The sequence below is a fragment of the Geotrypetes seraphini genome, chromosome 4 (genome assembly GCF_902459505.1).
Source record: "Geotrypetes seraphini chromosome 4, aGeoSer1.1, whole genome shotgun sequence".
NCBI lineage: Eukaryota > Metazoa > Chordata > Amphibia > Gymnophiona > Dermophiidae > Geotrypetes > Geotrypetes seraphini.
This window is the reverse complement of record NC_047087.1, coordinates 292,481,599-292,501,649: the sequence shown is the minus strand read 5'-3', so window position 1 is coordinate 292,501,649 and position 20,051 is coordinate 292,481,599. Positions and strand designations below refer to the sequence as shown.

At 43.6% G+C, this 20,051-nt stretch overlaps 1 protein-coding gene across 1 annotated transcript in view; it reads left to right on the top strand.

Annotated features, from left to right (window-relative positions):
• Positions 1-20,051, top strand: part of SEMA4G (semaphorin 4G) — a 330,270-nt gene that overhangs the window by 231,222 nt on the left and 78,997 nt on the right. Inside the window, exons 6-7 of the mRNA XM_033943303.1 lie at positions 138-231; positions 15,141-15,254. Coding sequence (XP_033799194.1) covers positions 138-231; positions 15,141-15,254 — 208 coding nt within the window. The remainder of the gene's footprint in view (positions 1-137; positions 232-15,140; positions 15,255-20,051) is intronic.

The following is a 20,051-nucleotide window of genomic DNA, read 5'->3' as shown; positions in this document are numbered from 1 at the left end:
AGGGGCCACTGATGCGATGGTGCGTTTGGACTTCTCGGCGTACTGAAGGAATTTAACTGGTGGGGGGGGGGGGGAACTGCTACTTCCGTTTTCTGCATCAAACAGGCTGTAATTGTGTAACTCCTTTGTCTTCGCAGGATGATCACAATTTTACTTTGCCATCTATCTTTGAAGAAGGGAAGGAGAAATGTCCCTATGATCCTTCCAAGGGATTCACAGGTCTAATCATAGGTACGTTTGAAGGTGTTCTCTTTTTTTTTTTTCCCCCCCCCCTTCCTCATTATCGCAGGCACCAGGGGCTCCTTTTATGAAGGTGCGCTAGGGCCTTAACGCACGGAACAGCGCGTGCACGCTAGCCGCTACCGCCTCCTTTTGAGCAGGCGGTAGATTTTCGTCTAGCGCACACTAATCTGGTGAATTGCGCTAAAAACGCCAGCGCACCTTCGTAAAAGGAGCCCTAGGTGTTTGATGATTTTTTTTTTTCTTTGTACTTACTGCTTCTGTTGTGTTATATTGCACGACTTCAAGAGTGAGTTTGTTATTCTTTGTGTATTTCTCTCCTTTTACCCATGTTTTTTTCTCCATTCCTTTTCCCCATCTCCTCCTCCTTTATCTGGTTTTCTTTTCTGATTTATTATGGATTTCTCTCTGTAGCAAGTGGTTATCATTTTGTAGTTTCTCTACTCTTGAATTGTATAACCACTTTTTTTTTCTTTCCTGTGTTCAGTCTGGTCATTTTTGGTTTTTTATGATGCTACTAATATGTACGAGTATATATTCGATCTCCTAAATTGTGTTTCCTTTTATTTATATATTTTTCCTGTGTATCAAGTTTCAAGTTTATTTAAAAATTTCATATACTGCCCAATGAGCCTTCTAGACGGTGTACAATGTTATAACAACATGTATTGACTAAAAAAACATATTTAGGGAAACAGCACATCATTAAAAACAATAAGAGTTATTAAAAACAAACAGAAACAAAAGGGAAAAGGGCTAGAACTACAATGATCAAGTAGAGAGAAAGACATTTAGAGAAGAAAACAAAAGGAAGGGTGGAAAAAATAAAACTATGTAGCCCTGAAGAGGACATTTAGGTCTCGAAAGCGTCGAGGAAAAGAAATGTTTTTAGCTTCGTCTTAAAAAGGTGAAGAATTGATTCTTCCCATAAATGGGCCAGAATATTATTCCAAAGAGATGTGCCCTATAATTAGATGCTTAATTTTTGCAAGTGGGCAGAGTAGTCACCTCTTCCTCTCCCCTTCAGTTTGCAGTGGGTATAGTAATACTAAAGTAGACTTCAAAAGAGAACTGAACAATTTTAAATAGAACTTAGAAACAGAGAAACATGATGGCAAATAAAGGCCAAATGGCCCATCCAGTCCACCCATCCGCAGCATCCATTATCGCCTCCTCTCCCTGACAGATCTTTCTTGAATTCAGATACAGTCCTTGTCTCCACCACCTCCACTGGGGAATTCATGCCACACGTCCACCACACTTTAGATTATTTTTGAGTCTGTCTCCCTTCAACTTCATCTTATGTCATCTCATTCCAGAGCTTCCTTACAGTTGCAAGAAACCTGCCTCCTATGTATTTATGTCATGGACATATTTAAATGTCTTAATCATGTCCCCCTCTCTCTTGTCTTTCTTCCAAAATACAGAACAACGCTGATTATCCGGACTAACCTCGGCAGAGAGCAGTCCAGATAATCAAAAATGCGGATGATTGGCCATAACTGTTAAATACTGTCAAAGCTCCCCTCCCCCCCCCCACCGACAAGAAAAGGCAGCATTTTCCCTCCCTCCCTCCCTGAATAGACACTACCAACTCCCTCCCAGATCCATTGGAAAGACCCCAGGCCTACCTTGTTCCGTGGTGGTCTAGCGGTACACTGGGGCAGGAGCGATTCCCACTTGCTCCTGCTTATTCAGTGACAAAAACAGCTGCTAAGACTTCCAGTGGCAGTCTTGCGAGGCTACTCATAGCCTCGCGAGACTGCCACTGGAAGTCTCAGCAGCTAGTTTCGTCATTGAAAAAGCATGGGCAGGAGCAAGTGGGAATCACTCCTGCCCCAGCAACTCCCAGTAGTGAAGAGATTTTCAGATAACATCAAGATGATTGGACACAAGTACTAAGGCAAACTTGAAAACCTCTCTGAAGAATGCAATATAAGGGAAACTTAACAGGAAAACATAGAATATCTATAAAGATGCCTCAGTCCGGCACAAATAGCTGAGAGAGGATCAGCAAAGAATATTACAGGAAACTAAAACTTTAATAGCATAGAATAAATTACAAGCCATCAATCAGATTGCAATTCCTGCTTTCTCATACAGCTTTGTAATTGTAGATTGGCGCCATAAATATCTTGAAAAACAGACCGGCAGCAATCTTAATGTCAGTCTTAAGGCCTCATTGCGTGCTAAAATTGTGCCTCCCAAGAATGAAAGGAGGGATTGTTTATACATTATATGTACAGAGCTACTCTCGTAGGCCTCCAGATTTATGCAACGGCATCTGCAGATCTTCATACCCATAATAGGCTGAAGTACGAAAGTGAATGGTCACAAACAGTCACCATCAATGACACAAGTGATGAACAAGCATTCACTAGCACACAGATTTTTAAAAAAAAAAAAAAAAAATGAGGGATGAGGGGACGTGGCTTTTGAGTGTGACCCATCAAATGCGCGCACGATAATTGCACGCATGATTACTACTATTTATTATTTCTATAGCGCTGAAAGGTGTATGCAGCACTGTACATTTTAACATACAATAGACAGTCCCTGCTCAGAAGAGCTTACAATCTATGCGCACACTGAATGGGAAGTGACCCATCAAATGCACCCCGACAATTGCGCTCCCCAATCACAATCCACAGCAGATACTATTTTGTCTTTTTTGAGGGGAGGTGACCCCCCCACTACACTTAAAATACTCACTTGGTATCTAGTGTTAGGGTAAGGTTTAGATTATGATTATATTGAACCCTTTACGTACGTGGATATCTGGAAGGCCCTGATTTGCTCAGACTCCTCAGACCTGTCCCTTGGGAGGGAGCCCCTCCAAAGGGACGGGGCCTGAGGAGTCTGAGCAAATCAGGGCCTTCCAGATATCCACTTATGGCAGATTCAGATTGGTGTGCGCATTTCACGGGGCACAATTGTCGTGCAGACATTTGTCCATGCGCGCAATTGTCGGGGCGCATTTGTCGTTCGCGGATTTGTCTGTGTGCCGGCTTTGAGCGGCAAGAATTTGTTCTTGGCCAAGGTACCTTTTTAAGGTGGTGATGAGACATGTAAGTGGCAGCGCCGGATAAACAGATTGAGATTTAGGACTGGATTTGTGAAATTTCTGGTATGGAAAGGTAGATCTGGGATTCGGCAGTTTAAAAATGGTACGGAAAAATATGGGAAGGGATTGGAGCATAGAGGGAAAAGAGCAAAAGGGCAGAGCCCTGAGAAACATTGATTGATAACAGAATAGCAGTGGAGGATCTACCCAGATTTGACTGGAGAGGTAAGAAGAAAACCATGATATAAAGCAGGATTACAAAAAGGAATGGAGACACATGGTTTGATTGGATCACACAGAGGCTGTTTGTGGGATGGATGTGACGTGTGCCCAATTGATCAGAGACACATTTCATTCTTATCACCCACTATGTCCATTAAATTCTGGTTATAAAACCTGCTAGTTGTAAAAAAATTTTCCACTGATGTATAATTGCCAAAACTTAAAAAAAGTCACACTATTTGAATTGTAATTCTTTGGCTAGTTGGAGCCACATTCACTTTCAGCTGATCCCTCATTTACTCCTGAATTAATTAGAACTTCTGAAGCATGGAAACCATTGGAGAGAGGGGTACCAGTGACCAGCTCCTACACGTGTGAAAGTTGGCTTCTTTATTTAAACACATCCATTGCCATTTTCAGCATTAAATGAGATACCGGTATGTTCCAACAATCCTGTACAGCCCATTGTGAATTGAGCTTCAAAACCACTAGAAAGAAACTGTCTCTTGTTTTTACTTCCTGATTTTTATTTTTTATTTATATGGGCCTAGCAGCCTCCTCCTGCTGTGTACTTTCACCTGCATTTACTACTACCTGGAGATTTTTTTTTTAATTATATATTCCCTCCAACTAATTAATTCAATTTCAGCAGAAGCAGTGCTTGGCCCAGGGTTCCTCCATGAACCTTGCAGTTGAGGGCCCTAAATCCAGCCACTAGGTGTCTCCATTGTAAGAGAGCTGATTGCAGTCAAATATCTATGAGGCAACGGAAAACCTAAGCTTGAACCCAGGCCAATCCACATGTAACTAAATAGCATTGTTTGAAAAGTGAAGAGATTGGTGGCTCAATGGTAAAGAGGATGCTTTGGATTTTGTAGTATCCTGTTACAGTACTTCACATACAGTAAGTATGGAGGGAGTTACACAGGAAGCATTTTGTAAAGCTCTAAGGGCTAGATTCACTAAGAGCACGGATCGGATCGGATCCGTGTCTGGGGGGGCTGATTCACGAATCGCCCTCGTGCAAATGAGGGCAATCGGAATCAAGCCCCCAACTGCCTGCTCGGATCACTATATAGCAGTGTTTTTCAACCTTTTTACATCTATGGACCGGCAGAAATAAAATAATTATTCTGTGGACCGGCATCGGTCCGTGGACCGGCGGTTGAAGAACACGTGGCTAGGTCGTGGGCCAGACCCCGCCCATCTCTACCCAAGACCCTGCCCCCATAATAGTACTCATTACACCTTGCACGTCCTGTGCCTCATCTGGAAGCCTTCCCTCTGACGTTGCAACGTCAGAGAGAAGGCTTCCGGTTCAGGCACAGGATGCCCATAGGAGTCACTGCCTGTGGCTTTGGGCACTGAATCAGTGAGGAAGAGGGAGCTTGCTCAAAGATAACGCCGAATCGATCGCACCGTGGACCGGCGGTTGAAGAACACTGTTTTGGGCCTGATGCACGTGCTGGCCCTGTGGACCTACAGGAAATTTCTGTGGACCAGCACTGGTCCATGGACCAGTGATTGAAGAACACTGCTCTATAGCGATCTCAATGCATGCGCAGACCATCTGTAGATGGCCTGCTCATGCGCTGGCCCTCTGTGCCCAGCAGAGCTAAATTTTACTTTTTAAAACTTTTTTGAAAGCCCATGGTTTTAACCCACTTTAAACCTGCGGGTTAAAACCACGGGCTTGCACAGTGGGGATGGGCAGGAGAGTCGGGGAGAATCGGGCAGGAGATTTGGGGCGGAGCAGGGCGGCAGGAGAATCGTGGCTTCGGGGCAGAGAGCAGGAGATTCGGGGCAGAGCAGGGCGGCAGGAGAATCATGGTTTCGGGGCAGAAAGCAGGAGATGCGGGGCAGAGCAGGGCACAGGAGAATCGCGACTTGAGTTGGGGCAGAGAGCAGGATATTCAGTCGGAAACCATTGAACAACTGGGCCCCAGCAGTCGCTTGTTTGTTGATCGGCCAGCCCAGTTGGTGTTGCTTTTTTTTTTTTTTTTTTTTTTTTACTGAATCGCTGCCTGCCTACATTTGAATGCTGTTAACATAACATAAAACTCATTTGTATACCGCAAATACCATTAAGTTATATGTGGTTCACAAAGATTAATAATACAAATGAATAAACATCCGATTTCTAACTTCCAAAAGATTCCCTTAAAAGATACGTCTTTAAGGCACGTCGGAATTGCTGATACGAAATTGGGAATGTGAATATATGAGTTAAATCTCTAGTCCATGAGGCTGCCTGAAAAGATAGTAATCGTGCCTGAAATTTCTTGTTCCCCCTCATTTGCGCGGATCGGAGGATGATCGGGACAGAGGTTAGTGAATCGGGTCGGAGGGAAATTGGGTCGCAAAGGGGTCGCTAAGTGGTTGAAACTTGATCAGTGGACTTAGTCATCACTGAGAGAATCCATTGGTCTAGCAAGTTTCAAGTTTTTCAAGTTTTATTTAAAATTTGATTCAGTCGCTTAGCAGGACTTCTAAGCGAGTTACAAGTAAGAAAAAAGGGGATTAAAATAAACATCAATAAACATCAATAAAATACAAAATGATTATAATAATAAACATTTTAAAACAGTAATTAAAACAAATGGCTTAATTAACATGAGACGAGTAAAACTTAACTAACATGGGAAGGAAATACAATTGATATAGTAAAGGAGAACAATTAAGGAAAGTGTAAAAGGTACCAGGTTGCTGAAAGTTGTTTCTTATGGAAGGTAAAGAAAGATGGGAAAAAAGTGCCGGATTCAAGTTTTGAATGCTTCTTTAAACAAATGACTCTTGAGAAGGTCTTTAAGGCGGTCTAGATTTTTTTCTTCTCTCAATAAAACGGATAGTGTGTTCCCGAGCTGAGGAGCAACTGCTATGGTGCGCCCTCACCTGGAGTACTGCGTCCAGCACTGGTCGCCATACATGAAGAAGGACACGGTACTACTACTCGAAAGGGTTCAGAGAAGAGCGACTAAGATGGTTAAAGGGCTGGAGGAGTTGCCGTACAGCGAAAGATTAGAGAAACTGGGCCTCTTCTCCTTCGAACAGAGGAGATTGAGGGGGGACATGATCGAAACATTCAAGGTACTGAAGGGGATAGACTTAGTAGATAAGGACACCCTCTCCAAGGTAGGGAGAACGAGAGGGCACTCTCTAAAGTTGAAAAGGGATAGATTCCGTACAAACGTAAGGAAGTTCTTCTTCACCCAGAGAGTGGTAGAAAGCTGGAACGCTCTTCCGGAGTCTGTCATAGGGGAAAACACCCTCCAGGGATTCAAGACAAAGTTAGACAAGTTCCTGCTGAACCGGAACGTACGCAGGTAGGGCTAGTCTCAGGGCGCTGGTCTTTGACCAGAGGGCCGCTGCGTGAGCGGACTGCTGGGCACGATGAACCACTGGTCTGACCCAGAAGCGGCAATTCTTATGTTCTTATGCCAAGTAATAAAGAATCTCTAGTTTTCTTCATGTTTTTGAGGAATAAGCGACCCGATGCAGTGCCGCTCTACCCAGTGTGACCTAGAATGCCTCCATCTTGTTTCCCACGGGGGGGGGGGGGGGGGGGTATGTTACGTCTCTCAAATAGTTGACCTCACCGCCATCTTGACACTCTTCATTGGTCTTATTTTCCTGTCTCATTTTTGTCTTTCCCCAGGACTTCATTTCTGCAGCGGTAGCCATAGAACCCAGTTCCACTATTTCTTTCCAGATTATAGGGCTGTAGAGATGTTACGTTCCGGCCCCTCCCTTTCAAGAAAGCCTGCAGGGAAGAGGAAAGGAAGAGATGAGCCTGATGCAGAGCAAAGAACTGTCACTCTGATCTCTTATCAGAGTGTTTTCTCTTAGCCTGGCCCACCCTCCCTTTCCCCAGGCTCTACAGTTCCACTTTGTCTACAGATTAAGCCACTGGTCCTTGTCACATTTGCATTTGAGGGCAAGATTTGCATTTTATTACATGTAGCTTCCTATGTTTTTCTCCCTTTCTTTCCTTAGAGCTGTTATTCAGCTGTTTGCATGAACGGTTATATGGTTTCATGGTCCCGCTTTTAATAAGGGGCCAGCTCTGGTGCCCCCCAAGATTCTTAACAGAAGAGCAGGAGCTGTTAAAAACCTTTTAGAATAGTCATTTCACTACCACTGAAACAGATATTAGTGTAAAAAGAAAGGACGCCTTTGAATTGATTCAGCCGGTCTCACTGAAATAGTTAAGATTTTGTGATAATGCTGCTGCTGTAGAAAACAGAAAACACTTAAAGCTTTCAAAATTGCGATTGAATTGATGATACCTTATCAACCAAATGCTGGCGGAGAATAGATGTAGCATTTGTGTTTTGAACGGTGTTCAGTCACTGTGAGTCCTTGAGGTCTCTTAGAGCAACACCTGATTATAATCTACAAGCCCCCCCCCCCCCCCCACTGCGGCACATAGCAGGTTCCGAGTGAAACCAGATTTACAAGCAGAATTTTGTTTGACCTTATGGTGGACTCGCTGTCATCTTGACGGGTGTACATACGGTGCAATATATTACCCCTGTAAAATCTGTGCTGATGGACCATCTGTTCTTGAGGAAAAAAGCATTTGCCGGTACTGGTCTGGATGGGCAGGTTTCGTGTTATGTACAAGAATTATCTTATCAGATGTGCAGCTAATGAAGCTCTGCGGGCTTTTTTTTTTTTAATGCATAATTTTGTGTGGGGTTCTTGTCTCTTAAAGATTCAAATAGCGCTTCTTCTGACCAGTGCAGAAAACATTTCTGTCAAGCCCAGGTGTGCCCGATGGTGTCTCATCTCAAATTTTTGAGCCCCTCTTATGGGTACTGCTACTTTTTGAGGGGAGAATATTGCCCTATGCACGCTGTGAGAAAAATAAATCTGTTTTGGCAAGCAAGTGCCTGATTTAACTGTGCCAAGGTCTTGGCTGTTACAATGTGAGCTGGGCAATAATTGAATAGTTTCATATTTTGATATAGCACCTTTCACAGTTGGTGAGGATATGACGAGACATGAAATAGTAAAATAGAAAGTGCAATGCCCATCGATAACAATGAGAAGTTCATGTTAAAGGAAAATGCAAGAGAGAACATTAAAATGGAAAATACAAAGATGGGAAACAAAAAAAAACAAAAAAAATGAAGCAGACAATTAGGTCATTCATCAATACAGTGCCAGCAATTATTTCACAGCAAGATACAGTAAGGGGGATAATTTTGTAAGTGGGTGCCCCCTTATAGGTACTATTACTAATTATTTCTATAGCGTTGCCAGACGTGGAGGGGCATAAGGAAAGTCTAAGTCCATTTTCGTCTAAGCCACTAGTCGTCCAAAGTAAAAAAAAAACCAGCCTAGGGCACATTTTCAAAAAATACGTCCAAAATTTTTTTTGTTTCGAAAATCGTCTAACTATACGTCCTGCTGATCTGATCATCCATCTTTATACTACATTTTCATCCAACTTTTCATCCAAGTCAAAAACGCCTAGAACAAGCCCTGTTGGACGTGGGAGGGGTTTGCAAAGTGATCAGTCCATCACTTTGCAGACCCATCCCACGTCCAACAGAACTGAACACCCAGACATGGCACCTAAATAGTGGGGTACCTTACAGGGCACTGCTTTGAACTTCACAAAAAGGGTGCCATGTATTCTCCTCACTACAGCTCCCTTATAGGAAATGGTGAGCCCCCCAAACCACCTCCAGAATCCCCTAGACCAGGGGTCCCCAAAGTCCCTCCTTGAGAGCCAAATCCAGTCTGGTTTTCAGGATTTCCCCAATGAATATGCATGAGATCTATGTGCATGCACTGCTTTCAATGCATATTCATTGGGGAAATCCTGAAAACCTGACTGGATTCAGCCTTCAAGGAGGGACTTTGGGGACTCCTGCCCTAGACCCATTTATCTACCACCCTAATAGCCCTTATGGCTGCAGGAGCCACTTATATGCCAGTACAAAAGGGTTTTGGGGGGTGTATAGAGGAGTGCTCATGTTTAAGTATCAGTGCAGTGATTACAGGGGCTTATGGGCATGGGTCCTCCTCTCCATGAGTCCCTAACCTACCCCCAAGATGGCTTAAGCCATCTCTGTGCTGGACAACTAGGCTTTCCTATGCCAGGCTGCCAGGTGATGATGGTCTGGAGGCTGAATTTTAAAGGTGTGATTACAATTTTTATGGGGTGGGGGATCGGTGATCACTGGGGTAGTGTGTGGGGGTCTGTATTATGTGTTTGCAGTGCTTATCTGGTGACTTTAAGTGGGTTTTTGTCACTTAGACCATGTTTTAAATGGTCTAAGTCACAACTTCCAAGTTCCATCTAGGTTCTGTTGTAAAACTTTCAGTTATACATGCAGTACGACTAAGTCTAAGCCTGCCCATGTCCCACCCAAATCCCGCCCTCGACACTCCTCCTGAAACGCCCCGTTTAGCTATGGTCGTTCAGCGGCACTATGAAGGCCTAGGTCATTTAGAAATACGTCCAATTATCGGCACTTGGACGTCTTTCGTTTATGATCGTCCAAGTGCCGACTTAGGCCGGTTTTTGGACGTTTTTCTCTTTCAATTATGAGCTCCATAGTTTCTAGTAATGTGTTTGGTGGTCCTGAATGCTAGGGTTTTGCATCTGAACTCGCAAGTTGCTTGCAGAATGCTGTCAATCATCTTTTGAACTCCACCTCCTTCCCACAGAGCTTCTCCTGTCCCCTCAGGTTGGGGTTTTTTTTTCTGAAAGCAAGTTGCTCAGAAGTGTTTCTGCTGTGTAGTTTTATTATTTTCGGGTAATTTTTCGAAGTGTTCTGTCAGAGCCTCGGTGCCCAGAGGCTCCCCATTTGTTGGGACCTCTGCCTGGGAGAAGACGTTTCCCTCCTTCCAGTTTCGTGTGTGATTACAGTGCTACTTGATTGCTTTTGTACAAACTGAGGGGTCAGAAGCAACTCCCTGGGAAGGAGGCGGAGTTCAAAAGATGATTGACAGCATTTTGCAAGCAACTTGTGGTTTAGATGCAAAACCCTAGCATTCAGTACCACTAGACACATCTACAAGAAAGAAGATTATCAAGGTAAGAACCTAATCTTTCTTTACAGCAGTCGTAATCAACTATACATAGCACAGTCATAATCAATTACACATGAGTAATGTGTTGTCTAAAATACAGGAATGGCAATAAAATCAGATTAGAAATATCTGGAATAATTCTGGTTTAAGACTTACGGAGCATTTCCTAAGAATTCAATCTAACTGGTAAAGGAAGACTATCCCATGCAGATACAGCTTAATAAACAAAAGTGGACTCTGATAAACCCTTATTTTATTCTTCTAAAAGAAGGGAACATTAAAGTCAAAGAATTATTCTGGGTGCCTATAGAATACCAATGTAACCTAGTATTGGTATATCTTACATTTAGGCATGTGCCATTACAATAGGTCTTTGGCACCTAAATATGGCAAGAGCGCACACAACTTCTGATCACTTTATCTAAAAAAAAAAAGTTATAGCAGAATTAGAAAAAGTAGAGTAAGGACAGCAAAAATTGTAAAGAAAGTGGGATAACATCCATATGAGAAAAGGCTATAGAGACTAGGGCTCTTCATCTTGGAGAAGAGACCGCTCAGTGGAGATATTGTGATGGTCTATAAAATATTGAGTGTAGTGGAATGGGTAATGGATCATTTGTTCAAGAACATAAGAGTTGGCGTACAGTGTCAGACCAATGGTCAATCTAGCCCAGTTTCTTGTTTCTAGCAGTGGCCAATCCAGACAAAAGTACTTGGCAAGATTTTTAAAAGGTTTGGGTAATTTCCTAAAAAAAAAAGTCTATGGGCTCCTTTTAAGAAGCCGCGTTAGCGGTTTAATGCGTGTAATAGCTCGGCTAATTAGCTGGCTGCGCTAGCCGTTACCGCCTCCTCTTGAGCAGGCGGTAGTTTTTTGGCTAGCGCGGGGGTTAGTGCGCTTTAAAAATGTGCATGCGATAAAGCCGCTAACGCAGCTTCGTAAAAGGAGCCCTATAAGCCATTATTAAGATGGCTTGTGGAGATCCACTGCTTATTTCTAGGATAAGCAACATAAAATTTGTTGTGCTCCTTATTTTATGTTGCTTATCCTAGGAATAAGCAGCGGCTCTCCACAAGCCATCTTACTAACTTAGGCTTATGGACTTTTCTTTTAGAAAATTATCCAAACCTTTTTTAAACCCTGCTAAGCAAACTTTTTTCACCACATTGTCCATCAACGAATCCCAGAGGTTAATTACATGTTGAGGGAACAAATATTTTCTCCAGTTTGTTTTAAATCTATTACTTAGTAGCTTCATTGCTTGCCCTCTAGAGCTAGTATTTTTGAAAAGAGTAAACAAGTGATTCATGCCTACCCTTTCCATTACACTCAATATTTGATGGACCTTTTTTGTATCGCCCCAAAAACACAAGCACTAGGGGGCATGTAATGAAGCTACTAAGTAGTAAATTTAAAATAAATTGGAAAAAACATTTCTTCGCTTAATGTGTAACTAAACTCTAGCAGTTATTGCCAGAGAATATGGTAAAAGCAGTTATTTTAACAGGGTTTAAAAAAGGTTTGGATAATTTCCTAAAAGAAAAGTCCACAAGCCATCATTAAGATAGGCTTGGGAAAATCCACTTCTTTATTCTAGGATTACCAGCGTAAAATCTGTTTCCCTCATTTGGAATGTTGCCAGGTACTTACGACCTGTGTTGGCCACTATTGAAAACAGAATACTGTACCAGGCTTGATGGACCTTCAGTCTATCCCAATATGGTGATATTTATGGAACAGAAAACAACGAACAGACTGCAGATAATGTACAAGATGCAGGCGTTGTTTATTAATAAATGCAGTAACATATACAACCTTATAGCCAACCAAGGGACCTGACACGGTCCGTGTTTCGGATAACATGCCTTCCTCAGGGGTCCTCATGAATTTAAGCATAAATACTTAAGATAATGTGTAAACATAAAAAGGTGAAGCAAGCAAATGGTGATATGACAAAAGTGATAGTGTCATACAAGAACATATGAAAGAGAAATAAAGTGAAAATGTGCAAATAATATTCGGTGTCTCTAAGTGTGATTGAAATATATAATGATATAGCGCAAAAGGATGCAAATATTTTTAATGACTAGAATATCACTGAATGAAAAACTAGAAATAAAGTGACACGTGTTAAATGAAAAAGAATTAGTATCAACATAGGGATACGTGACAGACGGAAGAAAAAAATCACAAATATAAGAAAAGAAAAGGGAACCAGAAGTAGTGATGAAACGAGAAATGGAGCAGACCAACAGTAATAATAATCCAAATCTTAATAGCCAGATATTATTTGCACATTTTGCATCCTTTTGCACTATATCACTGTATATTTCAATCACACTTAGAGACACCGGATATTATTTGCACATTTTCACTTTATTTCTCTTTCATATGTTTTTGTATGACACTATCACTTTTGTCATATCACCATTTGCTTGCTTCACCTTTTTATGTTTACACATTATCTTAAGTATTTATGCTTCAATTCATTAGGACTTTTCAGGAAGGCGTGTTATCCGAAACATGGACCGTGTCTGGTCCCTTGGTTGGCTATAAGGTTGTATATGTTACTGCATTTACTAATAAACAACGCTTGCATCTTGTGCATTATCTGCAGTCTGTTCGTTGTTTTCTGCTTGCTGTTGTTTACTGCAGACTACGTTGGATATTTATGGAACACCACACGAATAGGGAAGAACAAATTTTTCAAAGGTCCCCCTCAAAGTGGTGATATTTATGTACAGTACTTATAACTTACATGCACACCTTACAGAATACTGTAAGTGGCAGCACTGCCTCAGCAGTCTTAAATTTATGCGCTGTAGAATAGCGCTTGGGGAATATTCACAATTAAGAATATAAGATTTGCCATACTGTGTCAGACCAATGGACCTTCTTGCCCAGTTTCCTGTGTCTTAACAGTGGCAGAAACCCAAATAGCAACATTCCATGCTACCGATCCAGGGCAAGCAGTGGCTCCCTCCCCCCCCCCCCCCCCCCGCTCCACCCCATGTCTATCTCCATAGCAGACTATGGACTTTTCCTCCAAGAACTTGTCCAAATCTTTTTTAAACCCAGATACGCAAACCACTGCTACCACATCCTCTAGCAATGAGTTCTAGAGTTTAACTGTTCTTTGAGTAAAAAAAAAAAAATATTTCCTCTTATTTGTTTTAAAAGTATTCCCATGTAATTTAAATGTGTGTGTGTATGTATATGCACATCAGTGTTAGTATTTCTGTACATTTATGCATGTATAATATATAATATATAATGTATAATGTATTCAAAATTAATTTTCCTATGAACTGTTTTCCTACCTTCTTCTACTCTATGTTTATAACCTAACTAACTTATTTTTCTCAAGTACTTTAGCAAGAATGTGAGCCTTTGGGACAGTCAGGGAACTCTAAGTACTCTCTCTTCATCTTAATTAATCTTACTTATTGCATTTCTTATGTTTTTACTGTAAACCGCTTAGAACTTCACGGTACAGCGGTATATAAGAAATAAAATTATTATTATTATTATTATAAATGTAAGCATCCCAAATATGTAATTGTTTTGTTGTTACTTAGGAGAAGGGAAGTAGCCTTCCCTTGAAATCCTTTCTGGTTTCCATCCTTTCCACAATAGCTTGGAGCAGTTGTAGGTCATTCGGATGTAGCTCGTCTGTCCTATTCCTTTTGCAGAGGCTGAGCACAACCTGAGCTTAAGCATGCACAGCTAACAGAACTGATATTCTGAGGAGAGCTGTAGTATATGCATTCTGTTCTTTTATTTATTTATATTTCTTTAATTTTGAATACCGTTCTCCCAAGGGAGCTCAGAAGGGTTGTGTACATTAATTTATTCAGGTACTCAAGCATTTTTTCCTGTCTGTCACAATCTATCTAATGTACCTGGGGCAATGGGGGGGGGGGATTAAGTGACTTGCCCAGGGTCACAAGGAGCAGCGTGGGTTTGAACCCACAACCCCAGGGTGCTGAGGCTGTCGCTTTAACCAATGCGCCACACACTCCCCCTAGAATCAGAAAATAATATTAAAGATTGAACTAGGCCAGTTACTGGGCAGACTTGTACGGTCTGTGTCTGTGCATGGCCGTTTGGAGGAGGATGGGCAGGGGAGGGCTTCAATGGCTGGGAGGGTGTAGATGGGCTGGAGTAAGTCTTAACAGAGATTTCGGCAGTTGGAACCCAAGCACAGTACCGGGTAAAGCTTTGGATTCTCGCCCAGAAATAGCTAAGAAGAAAAAAAAAAAAAAAATTTAAATTGAATCAGGTTGGGCAGACTGGATGGACCATTCGGGTCTTTATCTGCCGTCATCTACTATGTTACTATGTTACTTCTTTTGGGCCTGAAATGCTGGGAATATGGAATGAGAAAAAAAAAACATATTCATTGTATTCAAACCGCTCTGGGTGAATCTCTTCACGAAAATGCAGTTAATAAATCCCAATAAATAAACAAACCTACTGGTGGGTAAGGCACGGGATTAGTTTAAGAAAGTGTACGTGTGTGTGTTTTATTCTGTCTGATTTTGTTGCGTTCTATTTCTCTGGTCTTAGATGGTGGGTTATATACAGCTACGCGTTACGAGTTCCGTAGCTTACCGGACATCAGGCGAAACCTGTACCAGCGTTCCCTGAAGACAGAAGAGTCTCCTGTGCACTGGCTGAATGGTAAGGCGCTCCTTGCTGGGTTTTGTCATTAAGCGGTGGATACTATAGCATTAAACTTAAGAGAGTGCATGAAATTCATCATGGTTTACGACCATGACATTGCCTTCACTCTCGCTTGGCTCCCATGCCTGCGGTATTGTAAATTTCGAGTTAGACAGAGATAAAACAAGTCTCGATGACTTGGGTGACTGCACAGGTATTTCAAAGCTCTTTCCTAGTCTTCCTCGAAACATGAATCATCCCGTCCTAGAACAAGGAAGATTCACTGTTTTAAGTACAATACGTTTGTGTTTTGTTCTGCAAGAATGTGTGTGGGATGAATTATATAGAAGGTAGCATTGAATGTGTGTGTAAAGTACATCTTGCTTCAGTGGGATAGCAAATTGTATTTGTCAACCCACATCATCATTTCTGAATTACAGGGTGCACTTTGCCAGATGTCTCTTATGTTTATTTTATTCCCTGTTAAGACTCTTACAAATTCAAGTGATAATAGCCGCCACTTTATTCTAGGACTCATGATCCCTACTATTACTTCAGCTAATTTTGTAACTGCACAGAGGTATAAAAACTGGTACACTGTCAGTAGCGCGCCGGCAATCCTGCCCCGACATTTGCACGCAGCGACAAGTGCGCGCCTGAAGGGAGGGGAATTGTCGGCGTGCCAATGAAAGTATAGGGGGGGATTTGTGGGAAAGATTATGTCGGAATTGAGCACCCCCCTCAATGAGAGAGCTAATTTTGGGTGGTGTCCCCCCCCCACCCACCCCCTCAGATGGCAAAATGTCCGTAGCACGTGAGTTCTAGGTTTAGTGGGGGTTTCCCCCACACACCCCGACCACACACACCCTCAAGCAGAGCGCCCTCCCACACCCTCCCTGAGAGCGGAAAAATGAAGAAAAATGGCAGCGCGCACTTATCCTGAGCGCGAATGTCGGAACGGGTTTGTCAGTGCGCCATTGTCCGGTGCGCTTTTGATGGGTCACCATATAAATGACATGCAGGCTGTGCGGTCTTTGGCTAATGTTGAAAATGAAGCTGTGTGCATGCTTCTGCACCGAAAATTACCCCTGAGAATTCATGCCCTGAAGATTGTACCTGCTCTTTGATATGCACAGATTTTCTGGGTTTAATTAGCATGCGTGTTCACGTATTTTCAAAAAGTGTGTGGACAAATTCAGACCTTTCGCCAGTCCCGCATCTGAAAGCAGTCAGTTCAGCTCTGTACCTGTAAATTACATGTCTTTTTCAATTGGCAGCTGTATAAGAGCCCGTTTGGCATTTAAAGCATTTCTTTATATCCAGAAATGCTTACTTTTAAAATCTAGGTGAAATCTAGGTTTGTTCCCTTCCTACTAGAGAATGACACGGGGAAAAAATCTGTCCCCGCCCCGTCACCGCCCCACCATCCTCTGCACCGCCCCGTCACCGCCGTTCCCTTCACCGCCCCGTCACCGTCACCGCCATCCCTTTCACCGCCCCGTCACCGCCACTGCCATCCCATTCACCGCCCCGTCACCGTCCCCGCTGCATCCATATAAGCCTTAGTACTGTAATATTTAGCTTATTCCTTTCTTATAAATCAAAGTTCCTGCTGCTGAACTAGAGAAAGAGATGTTCAGCTGGCAGGGCTTTGTTTATAAATTTTTATCAACACAACTAATATACTATTTTATCCTAAAGCAAAAAATAAATAAATAAATATAATTTTTTTTTCTACCTTTGTTGTCTGGTTTCTGCTTTCCACATCTTCTCATTGAATTCCTTCCATCCACTGTGTGTCTTCTCTCTGCGTCTTCCATTTGCTGTTACTGTGCCTCTCCCTTAACCCCCCCCCCCAATTGGTCTAGCACCCATCTTCTTCCCTCCGCTCCCGCATAGTCTGGCATCTGTCTTCTTCCCACTCTGTCTTCCACATTTCCCTTGGGGGTCTGTTCCTCTCCACCCTCCTTCAATGTCTGTTCTATTCCTTTCCACCACCACCCTTCCCTTCCTCCTTTACCATCTGTTCCTTTCTACTACCCTTCAGCTCCTCACGCGTGGCTCTCTATCTACCTTCCTTCCTCTTATTTTCATGGCACGTTACAATATAATTTGTGCAAGCCACTGGAGCCTGGGAGCTCGGTCCCTGTCCCATCCCCACAAACCATCTCGCTTCTGTGCTCCTATTTTCTCCATTTCTAATATCTCCCCTACGTATCTGTCATTGCCCCCCCTGTGTCCATATACCATCCCCATGGCATGTCCCCTTTATGTCTCTGTCCCTATGCCCCATGCACATAATTTCCCCTCTTTCTGTTACCTTCCTGTGTCCAGATTTCCCCTATCTTCCTCTTCCATACCAGTGTGTCTCTTCTTTTCAACCCCATCTAGCTTTTTTCCCTCTTTCTTCCCCCCCCCCCCTGCTTCTAGCATCTGGCTCACCTGCCAGTCCTTCCCTTTCTTTCCTGCTGTGGGTTTTTCTTTCCGACTTCATCCCCTTGGCCCAGAATCCTTTTCCCTTTCACTCCCTCCTTCCAATTTGAGCCGGGAACACTAGCGATCGCACGGTCCCCGCAGCCACTACCTGCCTGCCCAATCGATCCTAGTGTTTAGCCAGCTCTCTCCCTTCTCCTCACCTTAGTTTATAGGTTTTCTTTTTCGGCGACCTGCACGCTTTCCCAAAGAGCTGCGCACGCGCGGCTGCTCAGTGTTCAATCTTCTGCTCTGCTGCAACTTCCTGTTTCCGGTTGCGTCAGAGCAGAAGATCGAAACTGAGCAGCAGCTGGTGCGCGGCTCTCTGATAGCGTGCGGGTCGCCGAAAAAGAAAATCTACAAACTAAGGTGAGGAGAAGGGAGAGAGCTGGCTAAACACTAGAATCGATTGGGTAGGCGGGTGTGAGCTGCGGGGACCGCGCGATCCTTCATGCCTCACTGCGGGGACAAGACCATTCACCGCCCCGCGGGCGGTGAATGGCCTTGTCCCCGTCGCCGCAGCAACTGCTAGTTTTCTTCCCCGTTTTCGGCGGGTGACCCGCGGCTAAAATGCGGTGGCCGCAGGTAAACCGCCACCGTGTCATTCTCTACTTCCTACTTTAAAGGAGTAACAGAAACATGACGGCAAATAAAGGCCAAATGGCCCATCCGCAGTAACCATTATCTCCTCCTCTCCCTATTGGCTAAGGCTCTTAACATTTGCATCTCCTCTCCCTATTGGCTAAGGCTCTTTACACCTGCATTGTGACATCATAGAACGTTAGTAACATAGAAACATGATGGCAGATAAAGGCCAAATGGCCCATCCGCAGTAACCATTACCTCCTCCTCTCCCTATTGGCTAAGGCTCTTAACATTTGCATCTCCTCTCCCTATTGGCTAAGGCTCTTTACACCTGCATTGTGACATCATAGAACGTTAGTAACATAGAAACATGATGGCAGATAAAGGCCAAATGGCCCATCCGCACTAACCATTATCTTCTCCTCTCCCTATTGGCTAAGGCTCTTAACATTTGCATCTCCTCTCCCTATTGGCTAAGGCTTTTTACACCTGCATTGTGACATCATAGAACGTTAGTAACATAGAAACATGATGGCAGATAAAGGCCAAATGGCCCATCCGCACTAACCATTATCTCTTTCTTTCTCTGAGAGATCCCACATGCCTATCTCAGGACCTCTTGAATTCAGACACAGTGTTTGTCTCCACCATCTCTTCCGGGAGACTGTTCCAATCAGGACCTTAGGCCTCTTCCCTTTGCATTACATGATGCACCAGGGAGGGGAAGGCCCATCATTTTGGACTGGTGGGTCTCAGAACAGGAGGGACTGACTTCCCTCCTGCTCTCAACTTCGGACAAAGGTACCGGCGGGGGGGGGGGGGGGTGGTCGGGAAGCTGCTTTATTATATGGGGCGGGGGCAGTTCACAGGGGGGCCTCCGTTAGTAGGAGAGAGTGGGCATCCCTTCTGCCATTTTCACTGCTGCAGGTTATTGAGGCAGGAGGGGAGTGGGCATCCTTCCTTTCTCTCACAGAGGCAGCCGTCATCGTTGTGTGGGGGAGGTTCAGGGACCCGTGATTGTCGTCGTCCGGGGGGGGGGGGGGGGTTGGGAGAGGGGCCTGGCACAACTTTTTTTTTTTTAATGGGGAAAGATATTGTATGTGGACTGGGCATCATGCACATCTGTGTTCAATTAAAAAAAAAAAAAAAAGGTTTCCTGCCCCGAACAGCTGAGTGGTAGGAGGCTGCTTCAAAGCTTCCCCTGCCTCTCAGCTGTTTGGGCTTCCCCTACTGGCTCTGCGCATGTGTGCGAGTCGCTCTCACAGTGATACATCGGACGGGAGAGACAGGGATTATGGCGAACCTCCGTGCAAATCATTTGCATGCAAACTTGTTAGTGCATCAATTGCTCTTTTGGAGTCGGCCGAAGATCAGATCACAGCGGACCGAAGCGGTATTACCGACCCTTTTTAGTGCATCTAGCTCTGAGTCACAAGGAGCAAGCTGGGATCGAACTCTCAACCTCGGGGTGCTGAGGCAGCCACTCTAACCACTCGGCCACTCCCTCCTTCTCTTTAAATGCACATCACTCCTGTTTATAGAACATCCTGCAGTCCACAAATGCCAGTAAGCAAGCTTAATATGAAGGTGGTATTATAAAGCAAAGTTATATTCACAATATAGTTAGTACCTACTACTAATATTTATTATTTCTATAGTGCTACAGATGTATGCAGTGCTGTAGATTAGACACGCACGAGACAGTCCCTGCTCAAAAGAGCTTACAATCTAATTTTGACGGATAAAATAATCAACCTG